The 19,607-nt window shown below is 39.4% G+C and overlaps 1 protein-coding gene across 1 annotated transcript in view; it reads left to right on the forward strand.

Moving 5' to 3' along the window:
* The window catches only part of GIPC2 (GIPC PDZ domain containing family member 2), an 81,177-nt gene extending 62,275 nt beyond the window's left edge, over window positions 1–18,902 (forward strand). Inside the window, exons 5-6 of the mRNA XM_043575368.1 lie at window positions 6,021–6,102; window positions 18,544–18,902. Of these exons, the coding sequence (XP_043431303.1) occupies window positions 6,021–6,102; window positions 18,544–18,689 (228 nt within the window). The 3' untranslated portion in view covers window positions 18,690–18,902. The remainder of the gene's footprint in view (window positions 1–6,020; window positions 6,103–18,543) is intronic.
* Window positions 18,903–19,607: the final 705 nt, after the last annotated feature.

Below are 19,607 nucleotides of genomic sequence, written 5' to 3' on the forward strand. Positions count from 1 at the left end.
GACATCTGGACTGGCTCAAACACTTAACCAGAATTCTCTGAGAGGCAAGAGAAAGTCTCAGAGCCACTGGTAGTAGCAGGCATACTTAAGATTTTGATAATGAGGGGCGCCTGGGTGGCTCAGTTGGTTGAGCATCCGACTTCGGCTCGGGTCATGATCTCACGGTTTGTGAGTTCGAGCCCTGCGTCGGGCTCTGTGCTGGCAGCTCAGAGCCTGGAGCCTGCTTTGGATTCTGTGTCTCGCTCTCTCTCTCTCTCTCTCTGCCCCTCCCCTGCTCATGCTCTGTCTCTCTCTGCCTCAAAAATAAATAAAACATTAAAAAAAAAGATTTTGATAATGAAATACTATATTCATGAACTCCAGTCTCCTCTGGTAAAACATTTCCTCATCACCTTTGACTTTTGTCTTTCGTGACCAATGTCCCTTTTATCAGCAAACCCTGGTGGGTCTACCTCCACAACAGAACATAATCCAGCAACTTGTCACCATCTCTGCCCTCTTCATCTGGCCCAAGGCACTTACATCTTGTCTTGAATGTTGCAGTCGCCTTGTATTCAGTCTTCCTGTGTTTACCCTTGTCCTCTTTCCCTCTGTGCTTAGCGCGTCAGCCAGAATTAAAAGTACAAGTGGTTGCTTTTCTGTTCCATACTCTCCAGTGTCTTCCCATTGCACTCAGAATAAAAGCTAAAGTCCTTGGAGTGAGCAACATGATCTGACCCTGCATTTCTTCCCTGATCTTGTTGCCCACCACTCCTCTCCTCTCCTGGCTCTCGCTGCTTCAGCCACATGGGTCTCCTTGCTGTCCCCAAATATTCCAGATACATCCCATCTCAATGTCTCTGTACTGTTGTTACCTCTGCCTGTCCACTTATAGGCATGGCTCACTCCCTTGACTTCTTCAGGTTTCTGTCCACATATTACTTTATCTAAAAGGCCTTCTTTGAGTATCTTGCTTAAGTAGCAATTCCTGACACTCCTCCCTCTGCCCAATCTTCCTTGCCCTTAATTTTCTTTAAAGCACTAAGCACAATAGGACACATTATATCTTTGTTTCTTATCAACAATTTTTTGATCAATCAATTTTTCTCACATGTCTTATTCATTGCTGTAACTGCAGCACCTAGAACAGTACCTGACACATCAAAGGAGTGCAAATCTTTGCTGAATTAATAAACAGTTATTTAAGCTTGAGAAGAGTAGGGTTTTGCTGATTGACTTGGTCGGTGTTTTTTTATTAAAAAATTTTTTTTAAATGTTTGTTTATTATTGAGAGACAAGACCGAGCATGAGCAGGGTAGGGGCAGAGAGAGGGAGACACAGAATCTGAAGCAGGCTCCAGGCTCTATGTTGTCAGCACAGAGCCCGACGTGGGGCTCGAACTCACAAACTGTGAGATCATGACCTGAGCTCAAGTCAGACGCCTAACCAACTTAGCCACCCAGGTGCCCCCGACTTGGTCAGTTTTTAAGTGAAAAACACCAAAAGGAGAAGAGACCAATGGAGGGAGGAAGGGTGAAAGGAGAGAATAGCAGGGGTTAAGGGTGACAGGGGTAATGAGGATTCAGGGTGGCACATGGTGGTCTGCTCTCCCAGGGAAGACTGTGGTGATGAAGTCCTCCTGTAGACAATGGGGAGGTCAGGCATGTGTCTGAGGCGAGGGAGCTCCAGCAGGCAGGACACAGGCACCAGAGATGGCTGGTTCATATTGGCCTAGGGCTCTCCATGTGTTTGAAGAGCAGAGTGAGCACGTTTTCAGAGTGGGATCCCAGAGTTTTGTTGGGTGACGATGCCCAGGATCATTCATGGGGGTGGTTTGTTGGAGCAGACACTCAAAGAACCGTGAGGCCAGAGTTGTACTTTCAAATGTTTGAGTCCCCTAGGATGTTGTCAGTTTGGGGGAATCCAGAGAAAGATTCTGAGTCAGGTACCTTGGTCTTGGATAGTGAATGAAAGGATTGATGTGGATGCAAGGGGCAAGGAAGAGACCAGGGAGAGCCAAAAGTATTTTACAAATGAGATTTGAGGAGGTATGTGAAAAACTCATGGCAGTGACATCTGGTAGTTCTGAGTTTTTACTTTTCCAGTGTCCTGTGCACTTTTTTTTTTTTTTTTGAGAGGGTGCAAGTGAGTTAGAGGCAGAGAAGGGGAGAGAGAGAAAGTGGGGTGGGGTCACCTGAAGTGGACTCAAACTCCTAGATGTTGAGATCATGACCTGAGCCTAAGTCAGATGCTTAACCAACTGAGCCACCCAAGTGACCCCAGTGTCCAGCACACCCTTGGGCACATTGATGCAGGCCAGTAAATGTTTATTGCATGAATGAACAAACCTGAGTAGAAGAGGAATCTGGAAGAGAGTGGAAGACAGTGGGAGGGAGCTGGCAGGGGGAGCCAGGAGAATGCCCACTGCTTTCTAGTCCAGGCTGTGAGGAACAAAGGACAGATCTTAAAACCACTTGCAAAGGGGTCAGAAGCAGGCAGAAAACTCGATGTCACTTCAGGAGGAGGGTCATCTTTGCTTAGTTAACATAATTAGTATTTGTTGAGTACCTGCTGTTTATAAGGTGTTGGGATGAAAAGGAGGAGCCAAAGATCTGTCTGGGGAGGTAGGAAAGATTCATTTGAAGATAAACTTCTAAAACTCCATTCCTAGGGGCGCCTAGGTTGCTCAATTAAGTGTCTGACTTTGGCTCAGGTCATGATCTTCACAGTTCGTGAATTAGAGCCCTGAGTTGGGCTCCGTGCTGACAGCTGGAGCCTGGAGCCTGCTTAGGATTCTGTGTCTCCCTGTCTCTGTCCCTCCCCTCCATGCACTCTGTCTCTGTGTCTCAAAAATAAATGTTAAAAAAAATTTTTAAACTCCATTCCTATTTTCATAGCCTATTTCATTAAATAGAGTAATTGAAAATAGCCCAATTCAAAGGAAAAGGCTAGTTTGTTGCTAATGTTAAATTTGGTGCAAAGGACTTATGATCTAAAGAATTTATAGATCTGAAACAAATCACCTCCTTATAACCTAGCACAGATTCTGAAAAGTGTGGAAGCTATTCCACCTGCGTACCTCATAAATTATTTGGTATGTGTTTCTTGAGACAGGCATAGTCCAGGTGCTGGTGATACAAAGATGAATAAAAACCTTGTTTTTCTTATAAAGGGAGAGAAGTATTGAAAGAAGCCATTAAAAACTAGGGAATAGGGTTAATGTCAGAGGAGAGCTGATCAGCTGCTGTCAGGGATAGGGAGAGGTGGGAGGGAATTTCTATCCCAAAGAAATGGTTGAGTTGGTTAAAGATGGGGAGAAGAGTATTCTAGGCCTGAAAAAATGATGGGCTTGGGGATGTTATAAGCATCCCATGATTGGGATTTGGGGGTGCTAGAGGGATCTGCTTGGGGTGAGGAGGCCTGGGTCAGGATGTGAAAGGTCTGTGGAATTGGGGAAGCCATTTAAGAATTGTGAGGAGAGTGGGGAGCCTGAATGACTCCGTCAGTTGAGTGTCTGACTTCGGCTCAGGTCATGATCTCACGAGCCATGAGTTTGAGCCCTGCATCGGGCTCTGTGCTGACAGCTCAGAGCCTGGAGCCTGTTTCAGATTCTGTGTCTCCCTCTGTCTTGGCTACCCATGCCTCCCCCCTGCTTGCATTCGGTCTCTCTCAAAAATAAACGTTAAAAAAAAAGAATTTTGAGGAGAGCAATATAGTTTTGTGTTTTAGAAAAATCCCTTGGTTCTAAGGGATGGGTTGTTGAGCAGGGTGGGTTTGAGAGGGTGAAGATTGCAGGCAGGGAGAAAAATTAGGAAACTTCTGCAAATATGAAAAAATTGAGGGCTAAACCCAGACAATCAGAATGTGAGTGGGGAAGAGGTGATGAGATCAAGAGCTATTTAGGGGGTGGAATGGTAAAAATTGTGTATGAGAAGTAGTGATACTTGTTACAAAACTTAACAATATGGCTGGCTGGGTACAAAGGTGAACACCCAAGTTACTTTGCATGGACTGTTGATTTACACAGTGCATCCAAAATACACCATAAAGAAGGCAAGAGTGGTATATTGTACCTGTTTTTCTAAGGCTTAGTTCGTATAAATAAGAACATGAGAAAGTTGTAATAATATCCTCAAGGAAATAAAAATAAAATGGTATTTGTAATAAAATGCATATTTTAAATAAGTTTGGAGAACACAAAGCAACATATATTTATAACTGTCTTAAAAGCATTATGAATTTCTTACAATCTAATCTTGAATTCTGCATTTGTACCAGTAGTTGATTATTTTACATCTTTGGGTAATTTCCTTTTTAGCTATGAAGCCATTAAGACCAAGTATTGAAATAAACTGAATGTAGAAACAAACTTTGCCAACGTTAAACCAAGATTTTCAAAGAATAATGTATCCAATCATGTTTTTCACTCTAACCTTTAATAATTTTAGGAAGAACAAAAATATTTTGGTACCATTAATACATAAAAATTAACTATTGTTTCAGCATCTTCTCCTTTTATAACATTTCTGTGTATTTCATAATGTATATAATACATTAATATAGTACTACATGTATTTATGAAAGATACATACTGTGAAAAAATGATTAAAGAAGGGGTGCCTGGCTGGCTCAATCAGTAGAGCATGTGACTCTTGATCTCGGGGTCATGAGTTTGAGCCCCATATTGGGTGTAGAGCTTACATAAAAAAATAAAAATAAAATGCCACAAATAAAAAAAATTAAAGACAATTTAGGTGATACAGACTTTATTCATGAAGTGGACAGTCCCCTTTCAGACAATTGCAAAATGGGTTAGAGGACAAGATTTGTAGGATAAAGATTAAAGAACAAGAGAGAAATAGAAAATCTCTGATTGTCTGGGGCTAGATAGTCAATCTTGTTTGGTGTGAGGAGTCCTAGAGTTCGCTTGATATTTGGGGGTGGGCTGACTGGATTATACTGCGTTTCTGGTCAAACATAGTATTTGCAGGGACAAGAAAGTTAGATAACATGACACTTTGGACAGCATGGCTCCATCTTGGGCCCAGAAAGTTATTTCAACAATACAGTAAAATTAAATAAAAAATAGTAAGAGTATATGTTCACAAATGTTTTACCCTGGGGATGAGCCATTAAAAGGTTTGGAGACCCTTCATCTGCATGATGAGGACCAAAGCCCTTTTCATGGCTCACAGGAACCCCTAAGACCAAGTCCTGTCTGGGTATACTCTTTTTTATCAGACTCTGAGTTCACATAGACTTTGCATATCTATTGCAATAGTTTTTTAAGATTTTATTTTTAAGTAATCTCTACATACAACGTGGAGCTTGAACTCACAAGCCCGAAATCAAGTCACATACTCTACCAACCGAGCCAGCCAGGTGCCCCTATTTGCAATACTTTTATTTGCAGTAACCTCTCCTGCTTATCTTCTACCAGTTTATCTTTGGAAACAGTTTTTTTTTTTTTCTTAGCAAGCAAGCAGGGAGGGGAAGGGGGGGCAGGGAGGGAGACACAGAATCAGAAGCAGGTGCCAGGGTTTGAGCTGTCAGCACAGAGCCTGGCGTGGGGCTTGAACTCATGAACAGCGAGATCATGACCTGAGCCAAAGTCAGATGCTTAACCGACTGAGCCACCCAGGCACCCCAGAAAACACAGTTTTTAAGTCACCTTTTTTCAAGTCCTCTGTGACTTCTAAGAGATTTAAGTTTACCTTGTCTGTGATGCCTCTTATATCCTTTAAAAATTTTCCTTATTATTACATATTTATTTTCACAGTTGTCTCCCTTTCTGGATTGTTAGCTACTTAGAGACTGTGTTCTGTTTCTCCTTTGAATCCATGGCACTTAACGCTGACACTAAAAATAAGTATTTACTGTATTGATTTGTATTGCATTACAGAGCACATTGGGGATAGATTTCCACTCAAATGAGCTGATGGACACAACCATGAACTGGCTCCAAATCAGATTTTACCTTCCCTTAACATTCAAGAGATTTTATATAAAATAGTATCTTCTTTCTCTTGTCTTTGATAAAGCCCTCTGAAGCCAAAACAAAAGCAGTTGAGAAGATTGATGATCTTCTTGAATTGTACATGGGAATTCGAGATCCTGAGTTAGGTAAGATTATACTATTTTGAAAAGTCTTATAGTTCTTAATTTGATGGAATTTAGTGCTTATTTATGTCCTGCATTTATACCTCGTGATAAAAATTATTTGTGGAATAAGAAAAACAATGAAAATGTAATAAAATAATAATGAAAAGACCCTTACCATTTACTAACTGTGAGGCATTAAGACTCAAGTCGACTTTTCTAAACTTAAGTTTTTAATCTACAAACTATAAACTGTAATAACAGCCTTCCTTCATAGGCTTGCTTTACGGATTTAAAATATATATGTGAACAGGTTTCGTTACAGGATACATGAAATGTTTTTGCTACAGATCTATGTCAACTAAATTGTATATTGGGATATCAAAGTTGTGCACACTTAATACAATTACTGAGACCCTGTGAACAATGGATCAGAAATCTGAAGAGGAAGGACATGCCTGGTGTATGACTGATAAGGGCAGTTGAGCAGTTCAATTTCTGTGTATTTCTTGTGTCGTCATTAAGATATAAGGGTTTTGATTTATCAAGTAAGACTATCCATTGCAAATAACAAAGCAACAACAAGCTGAATTCCAGCTGACGTAAGGAATAAAAGGGGGGACATGTTTGGTTCTTATAACTGAAAAGTCTAGAGATAGATCCTGGCTTCAAAAATGGCTAGACCTGGAGTTCTTAGGCTATCACCAGGATGTGGTTTCTCTTCTTTTCATTTGGGCTGCATTTTAGGCCCCCCTACCTAGTGTCCTCTGGCAACTTTAGGCCCTCCCTCATGGAGTCCAAATGATGGCTATGGCTTCATCCTCTACAACTTAGTGTCAAGCATGATGGGAAAGAGGGAAGACCTTTTCCAAGTCATTCGAACAAAATGCTGAGGATTGACTCTGATTGGCTTGATTGGCTCACTGAGGCAGCAGTTTTGGGGTGCAGGGGGTAGGATGGTTAGATCTGGGTCAAATGCTCCAGCTCTGGAGCTGAGAGTGACTGGAATACTAGGGTTGAGCTGGTCAAAGTCCTGGCCTTTCCCATGTAGAAGCCAGGAAAATGTGCCTTTGAGAAGGGCAGATGGATGCTGGATGACGAAAGAGTAATGCACACTGTGGTGATGTGGTTTGTGTCTATATGCATCGGTGTGTGAGTGTGTGTGCACACACGTGTTGTTTGGATCAGCTACTTAATAAAATTTTTTAAGCCAAAGACTTGGACTATTATGTTTACCTGCTGCCAAGTGAAGTGTTTTACTGTAGCTCAGGTAGAGTATTTGAAACTCATTCTTCCTTTTCTACTTTAACTCACCTTCCTTTTTTCCTATAGAGTCTATTCTTATTTTTTCCTGCTTGTCTGACCTAAAATAAAATTTCTGTGTTGGACATACAGATGCTGCCTGTAACTTAAGAAAAATTGATACTCTTTTTTAGTTCCTTGGTTCAGAATATAAAATTTGCATGAAATAGATACTTGCTCCACACAGACAAGAAGTTAAAGGTGAAATTATCCTATAGAAAGCCAGGGTCTTAAAATTTTTCTCAACCTTTTTGCATTTGGAAAAACAGATTTGTGTGAGGTAGGTCTATGGAAATTATGCAAATGAAGACAAAGGGGATTTAGAAATGGCAGTGCTCTTATTGTTGGAAAAATAATCTCTATCTCTATTGAGAAGAGAAGCTGAGAAGTTTTCAAACCATATAACTGAATAGTATACTATTCAGAAACTAGCATATCAATGCTAGATCTTGATGAACTCAAATTTAGGAGAACCACACTTTTCACAGGCGAGAATTTAAAACTGTCTTTAGAACTTAATTTTGGGAATAGGCCAGGGGTGCCTGGGTGGCTCAGTTGGTTAAGCATCCTACTCTTGGTTTCAGCTCAGGTCATGATCCCGTGTGGTTCATGAGATTGAGCCCCATCTTAGGCTCTGTGTTGACAGCTTAGAGCCTGCTTGGGATGGATTCGCTTGCCATCTCTTTGTCCCTCCCCTACTCATGCGTGTGTGTGTGCTGTCTGTCTCTGTCTCTCTCTCTCTCTCTCAAAAATTAAAACAATTTTTTGGGTACAGTCCTTATATTACTTAAGTATAAATTGGGAATAAATAAGTTTTGCTCTTTTGTTATTAAATATATACAAGTATACATGGAAGAACAATTGGACAGTGGAGTAATTATGAATGAATTAAGAAGCAGTTCTTTAGGAATCAGTTTCTTTTACTCTGAAAAATTCAGCGCACTAAACATTGCTCACAAATTCCTTGTAAATTAACTTGTAATCCCATTGTAAAGTTAGTCATCTGTAACAAATTCCTCCAATGACATGGAAAGTCATTATCATTATACATGATTACCAATGTGATCAGTCATCTAGGGAGGTAAAGTTTAAGGAAAGTAATTATTTGAAGAATGTAAACCATTGTTAAATTAGGAATTTCTGTCATTATTCAGATATGATTAGCATGAAGCACAAATCACAATTGTGACACTGATTCAACAGACAAATGAATATATTTGCTTGCTATTCTCAGTGTTCTTAGCATTCAGAAATGTTAAGTCTTAAAATTGCAGTGACATCATGTTACTCTGGAGTTGTTAGTATACATTTACATTAAAAAATGAAAAAAGTAATATGGAAGTAAAATGACTAAAACCAAAACACTATCCTCAAAAAGCATTGGGATGTATTTACCACTTGAAAATGGACAATAATTGAAATGAGTTTAGGAAGTAACCCCGAAGGAGACAGTGCTTTGTTTGGTTATAAAGTTAATCTGTGAATTATGACTTTTCAACTGACCCAATGCCCATATGTGTTGCCTTGGAATGTTATCCTTAGGGGAGAATGGAGTCTGGAAGATTTTGAGTCCTGTGACGCCTTATATGTGATTGACCTAACTTAATGAAAAGTTGTATCCTATAAGTTTCATATAAGTTAAGGCAACTGTGTAAATTATATATACAACTACAATATGTTCTGATACTGATTTAGGAGTTTGGAGATCACCCTAGCAATGTCAGAATTTTAGGACTTCTAATTTATTAAGGGATCCAGGAATGTGTGGAAAGGAAATTTGAATGATAGATTCTAAGTAATTTTTTCTCATAAAATATTTCTTAGTTCTTTTAAAAATATACAATAATGGTGTTTTAATAGAGATAATTATATTCTTAAGATGATTTTATTCAGTGAATTCAAAACAACACTATAGAAAGTCATCCTTCTCAGATAAAGCCAATGAAATAGATTTTCATTAATAAGAAACCATATTCAACATTGGTTGTGTTTTTGATGTTTAACTCCTGTCTTGAGTTGCTTGAAATGGATTATTTATGAAAAGCCTTAAGGAAAATAAGTGCTAAAGACCCTCAATTGAAGGAAATACAACTACAGGTTTAATGGCTAACAGTGGTTATGACATCTTTATTTAATACTGCTATGTGTCATTTTATAGATTTGAAAACAGATGTAGAGAAGTTTGGTAACTTACCCAAAGTCAGCTAACAAGTTGAGCTGAGATTCAGTTCTGGGATTTTGATACCAGGATTTTTCATCTGAAATAATATATTATGTTTAAAAGCTTTAAGTATTTAAAAACTTAGTGGAAAATGTAGGTTGACCTATAGTACCAAAATAAGTTTGTTGCTAATAAATGATGTTAAATTCAGTTGTGGGAAGGATATAAAGATATTTTCAAAATGGCCACTAGAGGGCAGCACTTAGCTGCTATATGTAGTCTAACAATTCAACTCTTTCAGTACAATTTTTTTTTTCTCCCAGATAGTATTCGGGTGTTAAGTGTTATTGCAGATATGTTACAGACAAAAAATATTTTAGTAGCTGTCATGTTAATGTGATATAACTTTATAAAAAGTGCTTCATTTTGCTTGAGTTTCATTTTGCTTTTCTTTTAAAGATAGTCTTTAATCAAAAAGGATAAAATTATACTAGTTTACTTTTCGTGCAAGGATGTTGAAAATTTATGTTTATACTTTATTCATTAGCCAGATTTCATACATGTTTTAGTGCATGCTCCATTCTTAATTTCTTTGAAAATTCATACAGCAAATTACTGTGTTTTTAAAAAGACTTATGAAACACTGTATTACATATAGTGTTTCTAACACAACAGTGAAACTGCCTAATTGATATTTTTGTTATTTCTACCATACCAGGAGTTCTTTGAAGGCAGATACTTTGTTTTTAATCTCCACTCCTACTACAGTAGCTCTCCTAGAGTAAATATTTGGTAAATGCTTGTTGACTGTCCTTTGAGAGGCACAAAAATAGTGAATTCACAGAAAGTATGAGTCCTAACTTCATTAGTTTGATGCTTTAGCTCCTGGGCAAATTTATTAAACTTTGAGCCTAATGTTCACATTTTTATAAAAAGGGTAAAATAAAAACCTTATCAGGTTGCTAACACATTGCATTAAATCATATATATAAATAAAAAAAAAATCTTTTTAATGTTTATTTTTGAGAGAGCACATGCGTGCGTGAGCTGGGGTGGTGGAGGGGCAGAGAGAGACAGAGACACAGAAGTAGGCTCTAGGCTCTGAGCTGTCAGCACAGAGCCCAACGTGGGGCTTGAACTCACGAACTGTGGGATCATTAAATAATATGTATAAAGTTCCTGTTACATAATAAATCATAGGTATAGCTATTACCATTTTTAGCAGTAATCACTGGTAATTATTACTAGTAATAGTAGTAGTGATGATAGAGGTAGGTAGGACTGCATAACTGGAGGTCTGACCAACTCTGGGACTGTAGTTAGGGCGGAAGTTCTATTTTTCTGCAGTGCCATCACGAGTTCATGAGTGAGATTATACAGCTGGGATTGTGAAGTTGTGGTATGGGCATCTTAGACCGTCATTTTTCTCATTTTGTAACTAAGGAGCTTAAACCAGAGGTTGCAAGTCAGAGTGGGCAAGGTTGAGACTATATCATTCCTGGGCTCAGTGGCCTAGACAATGCTGCTGAGCTTCCTGAGGTGTCAAACAGCCATGTGCCAAGTTGTCTCTTATAGTCAAGTGGGTATGTGTATGTGTGTGACAGCTTGGTTGACTCATTGTCAGGGAACATCTGATCCTTGTCATTGTGTCCCCGGTTTAAGAGCATCATTTATGTGCACTGTTAGTTTCTGCTTCTGAATGGTGTGTAGATTTTCTTGTATCTTCTGTGTGCATCTTCTTTCTTCCTCAGTCAGGTTGTATTTGACCCAAACGTTAGTAAAATCTTCAGGTAACGGTCTCAATAGATGCTGTGTGTGGAGTCAGAAATATTTAAAATGGTAGACTAAGCAAAATTCTAAACTCGAGTCCTACTTTTACAATACTTCAGGTTTTGTTTACTCTTTCACAGCCTGGCTACAGGACCAGAGTTCTGGGCTTTGCTTTCTCCAATGCATGTTACCTGTGCCAGTGTAAAAATTATTTAAGCGTAGGGGCACCTGGGTGGCTCAGTTGGTTAAGTGTCTGACTCTTGGTTTTGACTCAGGTCATGATCTCACGGTTCATGGGTTCTAGCCTAGTGTCAGGCTCCATGCTGACAGTGGAGAGCCTGCTTGGGATTCTTTCTCTCCCTCACTCTGTTCCTCTCCTGCTCTCTGTCCCTCTCTATCAAATAAATAAACCTTAAAAAATTTCTTAAGTGTAATTACAAAGCCTCCGCCTGTACCTGTGCACCTACCAGCATGTACTATGCCTAAGACACTGAACTAATTCCTGTGGGCATGAAAGACTGAGGAGCTATTCAAGATCTGTTGGGAGTTTATTGTCTTAAAAGGAGAGAAGATACAGAGGTGAAAATGATGACAATACAGAACAATGTTAAATATGCACTGTAAGACCTTATCACTCAACATGTGGTCTGGGGACTGGCATTACCTGTCAGTTGTTGGAAATGTAGACTCGCAGGCCTTGCAGCAGAGCTTCTGGACCAGAACCTGCATTTCGCCAAGGTCCCAGGCAATTTGCTTGCACATTCAAATGTGAGGGGCACTGGCAGAAGGCTTTGGGGAATGCAGATATCACTTTCAGTTGTGGACATGGGACTTCCTGGAGGAAGGAGCCTCCAAGGAGAGAAAGGATTCTGACAGTGGAGCTGGTGATTAGGAGTAGGTTATCCTGGGTGAAGGCAGGAAGGAGGGATGGTGGTGGTTTGAGTGGTCAGATTCATGAGGGCGTAGCGTTAGTGTAGAGAAGTACAGCCAAGTGGGAGCCAAGGGTGCTTTGGATGAGAATGCCAGACTAGAGTTTGGTGTTTGTAAGTAAGCATTGGTGACCCAAGGAGTATTTTTATATATGGGAATGATGCAGACAGTCTTTGAGATGGAAAGGAGCTTTCTGGTCCTTTTGTCTCATTGTCTAATAGGATCCACACTGTGCTTTAGGAAGATAAATCTATTGTATCTCTGGGGATGGTGCTGCCCGGACTTGGAGGTTAAGGAAACAACATGGGTGGCCATGGGAGTGAATTGTAAAGGAGCAGATCAGAGAGTACAGCAGAGTGCAGAGGTGCAACTGAGGGGAGGCATGTGTGGTCCACAGGCACAAGAAGAGAGCTGTAACGGGGAGAATGTGTGCACCACGAATGACAGTGGAGACAATAGAAAGAGTAGCAATTTCTTCAGAAGGGAGGAGGAGGTTTGGTTTCTGGACATGCTGGTTGATTTACTCACAGAACACCTAGGAAGACTTGTCTACCACTTACTCAGTAACAGGTATTTGGAACTCATGAGAGAAGTCAGGGATGGAAGTAAAGGTTTAGGATTTTTCTGCAAGGTCATGGTTGTGGCTAAAATCGCCAAGGCAAGACAACCTAAGGAGAAGAGAGACACAGGGAGAACCCTCCAGGTTTATGGGGGAATATCAGTAAAGTACTGTTTCCTGAGCCCTTGGCTTCTCTGTGTGAACATGCATGCTCAGGGCAGCTCTCTACTTTTCTTAACTTAAAAAACAATCTTTCTCTCCAGTTTGACTGTGTCTACTGTATTTTAAGTATTTTTCCCTTGTCTGTGTAGAAGTCCTCTTTCTAATGTTTTGTTAGGATTTTCAGACATATAGTGGAGTTAAAAGGTTCTGTTAATTTACTATAATCTCTTCATCACCTACTTCTCCATTTATCCATCCTATATAGAGATTTTGTAAAAAAAAAAAAAAAGTAGTTGTGATTGTAATATAAAATTTATGTTGCTTTCTCAGTAAATGTTAAGATGAAAAACTACCCCCAGCTTATTAGAGTTATTCTAATAATAAATACTGTTTAAAAATGATTTCAAAATATTTCATCAAGTATTTCATCTACTAGAATTCATTGTGCAGAGAGAACTTAATGATTCTGCATCTTAGGTTTTGTTTTTGTGTTTGATACTGTTAGGTCCATTTGTATGCTAAATTCTGTTTTTAAGATTAAAAACATTTTTAGATTTTTAGATGTTTTTATTTATTTTTGAGAGAGAGTGCTTGCGTGTGCATGCATGAGTTGGGGAGGGGCAGAGAGAGAGGGAGACACAGAATCCGAAGCAGGCTCCAGGCTCTGAGCTGTCAGGACAGAGCCCGACGCAGGGTTTGAACTCATGAACTGCGAGATCATGACCTGGGCCAAAGCCAGTCACTCAACCGACTGAGCCACCCAGGCATCTCTCTGTTTCTAAGATTTTTAAAGAAGTTAGATTCCTGTATATCCAAAAGAAATAAAAACACTATGTTGAAGAAATACTTGCACTCCCATGTTCATTGCAGCATTATTCACAATAGCCAAGACGTGGAAACAAACTAAGTGCCTATCAAGATGAATGGATAAAGAAGTTGTGGTATATATGCACCATGGAATATATTCAGTTGTAAAAAGAGGAGAAAATCCTGCCATTGTACAACATTGACAGATCTCAAGGCATTATGCTAAGTGGAGTAGTCATACAGAGAAAGACAAATACATACTGTATGGTCTCCCTTATATGTGGAATCTAAAAAAAAAGCCAACAACCACACAATAAAGACCCCTTCCTCCCAAAGAAACCTCCTCTCTCCTACTCCTAGAAAAAGAGACTAGATTTGTGGTTACTGGAGGCAGGTGAGAGAGGAGAGGGAATTGAAAGAAAGTTGTCATAAGGTACAGAATTCCAGTTATGAATAAGTACTAGGGTTATATGTACAACATGATGACAATATAGTTAACATTGAAGCATGACATACAGGAAAGCTGTTAAGCGAGTAAATCCTAAGTGTTCTCACAGGAAAAAATTTTTCCCTTTTTTTATATCTATATGAGGTGTGATGGGTATTAAGTAAATTTACTGTAATCATTTTACAATATATGTAAGTCAAATCACTATACACCTTAAACTTAGTGATGCATATCAATTATATCTCAATAAAGCTGGAAGAAAAAGTGTAGGCTCCCAGAAGTGGACAATGTTAGTAGATTAAAGAATGTGAACATTTTTAAGGATTTTGATATCTGCTGCCAAATTGTTTTTCAAAAGCCAAACTTACGAAGTTAAGCCAGTGTATCTGAATCTTTGCTTCACTATATCCTGGCTAGTGCTGCATATCGTTTAAGATCTATATATAAAAGTTTTAATAAACTTGGCAAAATGCTTTGGCTGGAGTAGCAGGTCCAGCTGACGGATGCTCTTCTTTGAAGTGTTTGTTTCTGGATTGATGGTAAATGCAGTAGCTTCTGGGTCAGGGCTGAGGCAAGGTAAGGGGGGTGGGGGGACAATGATGAGAAAGTCAATTCATTACTGCTTTATAAAAATATTTTTGAAGCAATCTTAAACTTAGAGGAAGGTTATAAATACAATACAAAGACTTTTTACTCTTGAACCATTTGGGAATAAATTAATGATATTCATTGCCCCCAGATACTTTAGTGCATATTTCCTGTAAACAAAGATATTCTCCTATCTAGTCACAATATAACCATGAATCATGAAATTAACATTGATACATCATTACCATCTAAACTCAGATCTTGGGGCGCCTGGGTGGCGCAGTCGGTTAAGCGTCCGACTTCAGCCAGGTCACGATCTCGCGGTCCGTGGGTTCAAGCCCCGCGTCAGGCTCTGGGCTGATGGCTCGGAGCCTGGAGCCTGTTTCCGATTCTGTGCCTCCCTCTCTCTCTGCCCCTCCCCCGTTCATGCTCTGTCTCTCTCTGTCCCCCCCCCAAAAAATAAATAAATGTTAAACTCAGATCTTATGTTTTACTAAATAATATCTGTTATAGAAGGACATGTCGAAAATCATGTGTTACTTTTATATCAATTTGGAATCGTTTCCCACTCTTGATTTTCATGATCTTGATGCTTTTGGAGGGTACAAACCAGTTATTTTATAGAATGCTCCTCAATTCTGGTTTGCCTGATTTTTTTTTTTTTCTGAATTGCATTCAGGTTATACCTCTGGCAGGAATATCAAATATGTGCTCTATTCTTTTTTTTGTTTTGTAAGTTTTATTTTTTTAATTTACATCCAAATTAGCGTATAGTTCAACAATGATTTCAGGAGTAGATTCCTTAGTGGCCCTTACCCATTTAGCCCATCCTCCCCTCCCACAACCCCTCCAGTAACCCTCTGTTTGTTCTCCATATTTGAGTCTCTTCTGTTTTGTCCCCCTCCCTGTTTTTATATTATTTTTGTTTCCCTTCCCTTATGTTCATCTGTTTTGTATCTTAAAGTCCTCATATGAGTGAAGTCATATGATTTTTGTCTTTCTCTAATTTCACTTAGCATAATACCCTCCAGTTCCATCCACATAGTTGCAAATGGCAAGATTTCATTCTTTTTGATTGCCGAGTAATACCCCGTTTGTGTGTGTGTGTGTGTGTGTGTGTGTGTATGTGTATATATATATATATATATACACATACATACATACACCACATTTTCTTTATCCATTCTTCCATCGATGGACATTTGGGCTCTTTCCATACTTTGGCTATTGTTGATAGTGCTGCTATAAAGATGGGGTGCATGTGTCCCTTCGAAACAGCATACCTGTATCCCGTGGATAAATACCTAGTAGTGCAATTGCTGGGTCGTAGGGTAGTTCTGTTTTTAATTTTTAAAATTTTTTTTTTTTTCAACGTTTATTTATTTTTGGGACAGAGAGAGACAGAGCATGAACGAGGGAGGGGCAGAGAGAGAGGGAGACTCAGAATCGGAAACAGGCTCCAGGCTCTGAGCCATCAGCCCAGAGCCCGACGCGGGGCTCGAACTCACAGACCGCGAGATCGTGACCTGGCTGAAGTTGGACACTTAACCAACTGCGCCACCCAGGCGCCCCTAATTTTTTAAGGAACCTCCATACTGTTTTCCAGAGTGGTTGCACCAGCTTGCATTCCCACCAGCAGCGCAAAAGAGATCCTCTTTCTCTGCATCCTCGCCAACATCTCTTGTTGCCTGAGTTGTTAGTGTTAGTCATTCTGACAGGTGTGAGATAATCTCTCATTGTGGTTTTGATTTGTATTTATGATGATGAGTGATGTGGAGCATTTTTTCATGTGTCGGTTGGCCATCTGGATGTCTTCTTTGGAGAAGTGTCTATTCGTGTCTTTTGCCCATTTATTCACTGGATTATTAGATTCTTTTCATTACATCTTATCGGGAGGCATAGGACTTGATTTGTTCTATTTCTGATATTCATATTGATGATTTACGGTGATGTTTGATAATTGTCTCCACCATAAAGTTATTCTCTTCTTAATAAGTATTTGGTGGAAAGAGATTTTGAAACTCTGTAAATATCCTATTCCTCATGTTCCTACCTTCCTTCAATCTATTTATCAGTCATTTCATTGTGGATTTATGGTTTCATATTTTGTTCAATGGGATTATAATCTATTAACATTGCCACTTAATTTGTTGCTTAAATTATCCCTGGTCTAGTCGATGGGGTCTCTATCACTTTGACTTCTGTGTCTTTTTCATGTTCTCACCAGTTGTTGATGGTTTCTTACCTTTTGGCATAAGATTAGCTACTCTTGGTTCATATTTTACTTTGCCTGCTCCAATCCTGGAATCAGCCATTTCTCCTGTGAACTCTGATTCTTTTTAGTGGAGAAAGGTGTTTAAGAGCCAAGTTCTGGGTGCTTTGTGTGCTTCTTGCTATCTGGGTGTCTAAATCTCTCTATTGAAATATGTCTCCATTGGTCTCTTGAGTTCTGTTCCACAGGATTCATTCTAGTTTTCCCCTTTCCCTGTTTAACTTTTTCTGGCAGTGACAAATCTGGCTCCCAATATTCTTAATATATATGCGTAGGTGATTATTCTCCAAGTGTGTGACCAATCATCATTGTAGCTGCTGTCTTCTCCTTCTCTTCCCTCCTGCCCAACCTCCGTGCCTTCCTTACCACACCTGGACTCTCCATCTGCCACCAGGTTGTTTGGCCATGTGGAAGCTTCTTTCATCCCTGCATGGAGTCACTCCAGCCACATCCCACTTCTGCTCTGATTGTGGTGCCCTTCTTTGAGCCAGATCTTCTCCTTCCCTTCAATCTGTGTCAGTACAGAACTATTTAAGGCAAGACACAGTTCTTAAATGCTCTTAAGAGCCCTAGTAGATTTTAGCTGAAAGACCAGACCTCTTGGCTCATTCAGAGAAATCCTACAACTGTTGATTTGTTCAACCTTAACCTGGGAGGAAAGGAGATGCTGAGTTTTGGTGTTTCTTTTTTCCCTGTAGGTTCTTCACCCAAGTCCCATATCACATCTACATTGTCTCTTTCTGGTTACTAGTATTTATAGGGGGCTGAGGGGAAAAAACAACAACAACAAAAACACCTGAGCCTCATGGGTTCCCAGCTAGTTTGGGCAGGTTCCATGGGAATATGTACTCCTGGAGATGTTGGTTCCCAGAGATAAGATATGGGGCCCAGGTAATTTACTGGAAAAACAGAATAAGGGCACCACTTCCTCTTTCTATCTTAAACAAGAAAGGGGCTCAGAAGAAGTTACCTTGATTCCACAAGTAGATAGATACCTTTCTCCTCTTCTCCGTAGCTTGGTTTTCCCATTGCAAATTGTTATCCTTTGTCTTTTTTCTTTTGAGGGGTCGGGAGGACTAGATTCCATTCTAGTTAAGAGTGGGGTACTGGTAGAGCTAGTGGCTGTGAAGAGATGGGGGAGGGATGATGTACTTGGAGTTTCCCAGCAGGCTTAGCCACAGGGTTTTCTTTCAGGAGCTCTTGTCACGCCCATAGGATTAGCAGTAGTTCCTGACTGATGGGCTCCAAGGTGGAGGAGAGGACAGGACAGCTGCAAATCTGGCTGCAGGGGACAGATTGTTTAAAAATATATTTGCTGCCTTGATATGATAGAATGTTAATGTTATAACTTGTACTAGAAATATATCTATGCATGTTACATTTAGAAAGTAATTTTCCTGGTGCCATTTTTCTCCAATCTGTGATGCTGTTGCATGTCATTAATTTTTAAAAATTGTTTTTGATAGCTACCACAATGTTTGAAGCTGGAAAGGACAAGGGTAATCCAGATGAATTTGCTGTGGCACTTGACGAAACTCTTGGAGACTTTGCGTTCCCAGATGAATTTCTCTTTGATGTTTGGGGAGCCATCGGTGATGTGAAACGAGAATGATTATGATGTGGATGATCCATCTCTGGAGAAATGAACCATTCTTCCTTTTTTGAAGTCCCATAAGATCTGTTTTTAGACACTGTTACGGACTCTGGTTTGGTCTTATGTGTATGAAATACCTTCTTTGAAATATAATTTTGGTTTCTGGGTATCTTCTAATGCAGTTTCATATGTGCTATTCTTAAGATAAATTACCTAAAATATCAATTTAAATATTCATTCAAGAGTCTTTTTAAAGTAAGTTTTAGGGAGTATTTCTAGAGAGATGATTTTGCTCCACATTAACCCATGTTTTCTCTTCCACATAGAAGTCATTGATTGCAATAGGTCTGTAGCTCATTTTCAATATCTTAATGCAGTGAAACTAGGATTAGAGTTTGATTTGTCTTGTAGCATCTTCATTTTGTTATACCAGCCTGAGCAGGATATGTTCAGGAAGCGAAGTGTGAATTATGCCACCTATAGGTCTAGAAGCATTGTTTCTTTAATCCACTGAGTAAGAGGGAGGAAGGTTTCTATAGTCTCTTGATGTCTATAGCCTACTTTCTCTCTTCATAAAACAAGGATTGATTGACTTGCTTTTTGCTTCTTTGTAATTACTTCTTTTTAAAAACTCGTGAAATCTGTTGTGCTATGTGTTTGCTTGTGTGGAAGAAAGGTGGAAAAGGCAGATAGAGTAGAAACCACTTATATTTGATTTTTTTTTTAAAGCAATTCTTTAACCATTATTTCTTTTTCCACTCATACCCACGTTTATGTTACCTTTTATAAGCACTCCAGGGAAGGTTTTTTATAGTCCTTGTGGAACTTTTCTTTTGAAAGATATTTACTCAGAAAATAACTATGTTTGAGAACATTTTTTTGGGTGAAAGAGCAATGCTTTTAAGCCCCCTAAACTTTAGAGGAGATAGCATCAGA

Source organism: Prionailurus bengalensis, chromosome C1 (genome assembly GCF_016509475.1).
Source record: "Prionailurus bengalensis isolate Pbe53 chromosome C1, Fcat_Pben_1.1_paternal_pri, whole genome shotgun sequence".
NCBI classification, from domain to species: domain Eukaryota; kingdom Metazoa; phylum Chordata; class Mammalia; order Carnivora; family Felidae; genus Prionailurus; species Prionailurus bengalensis.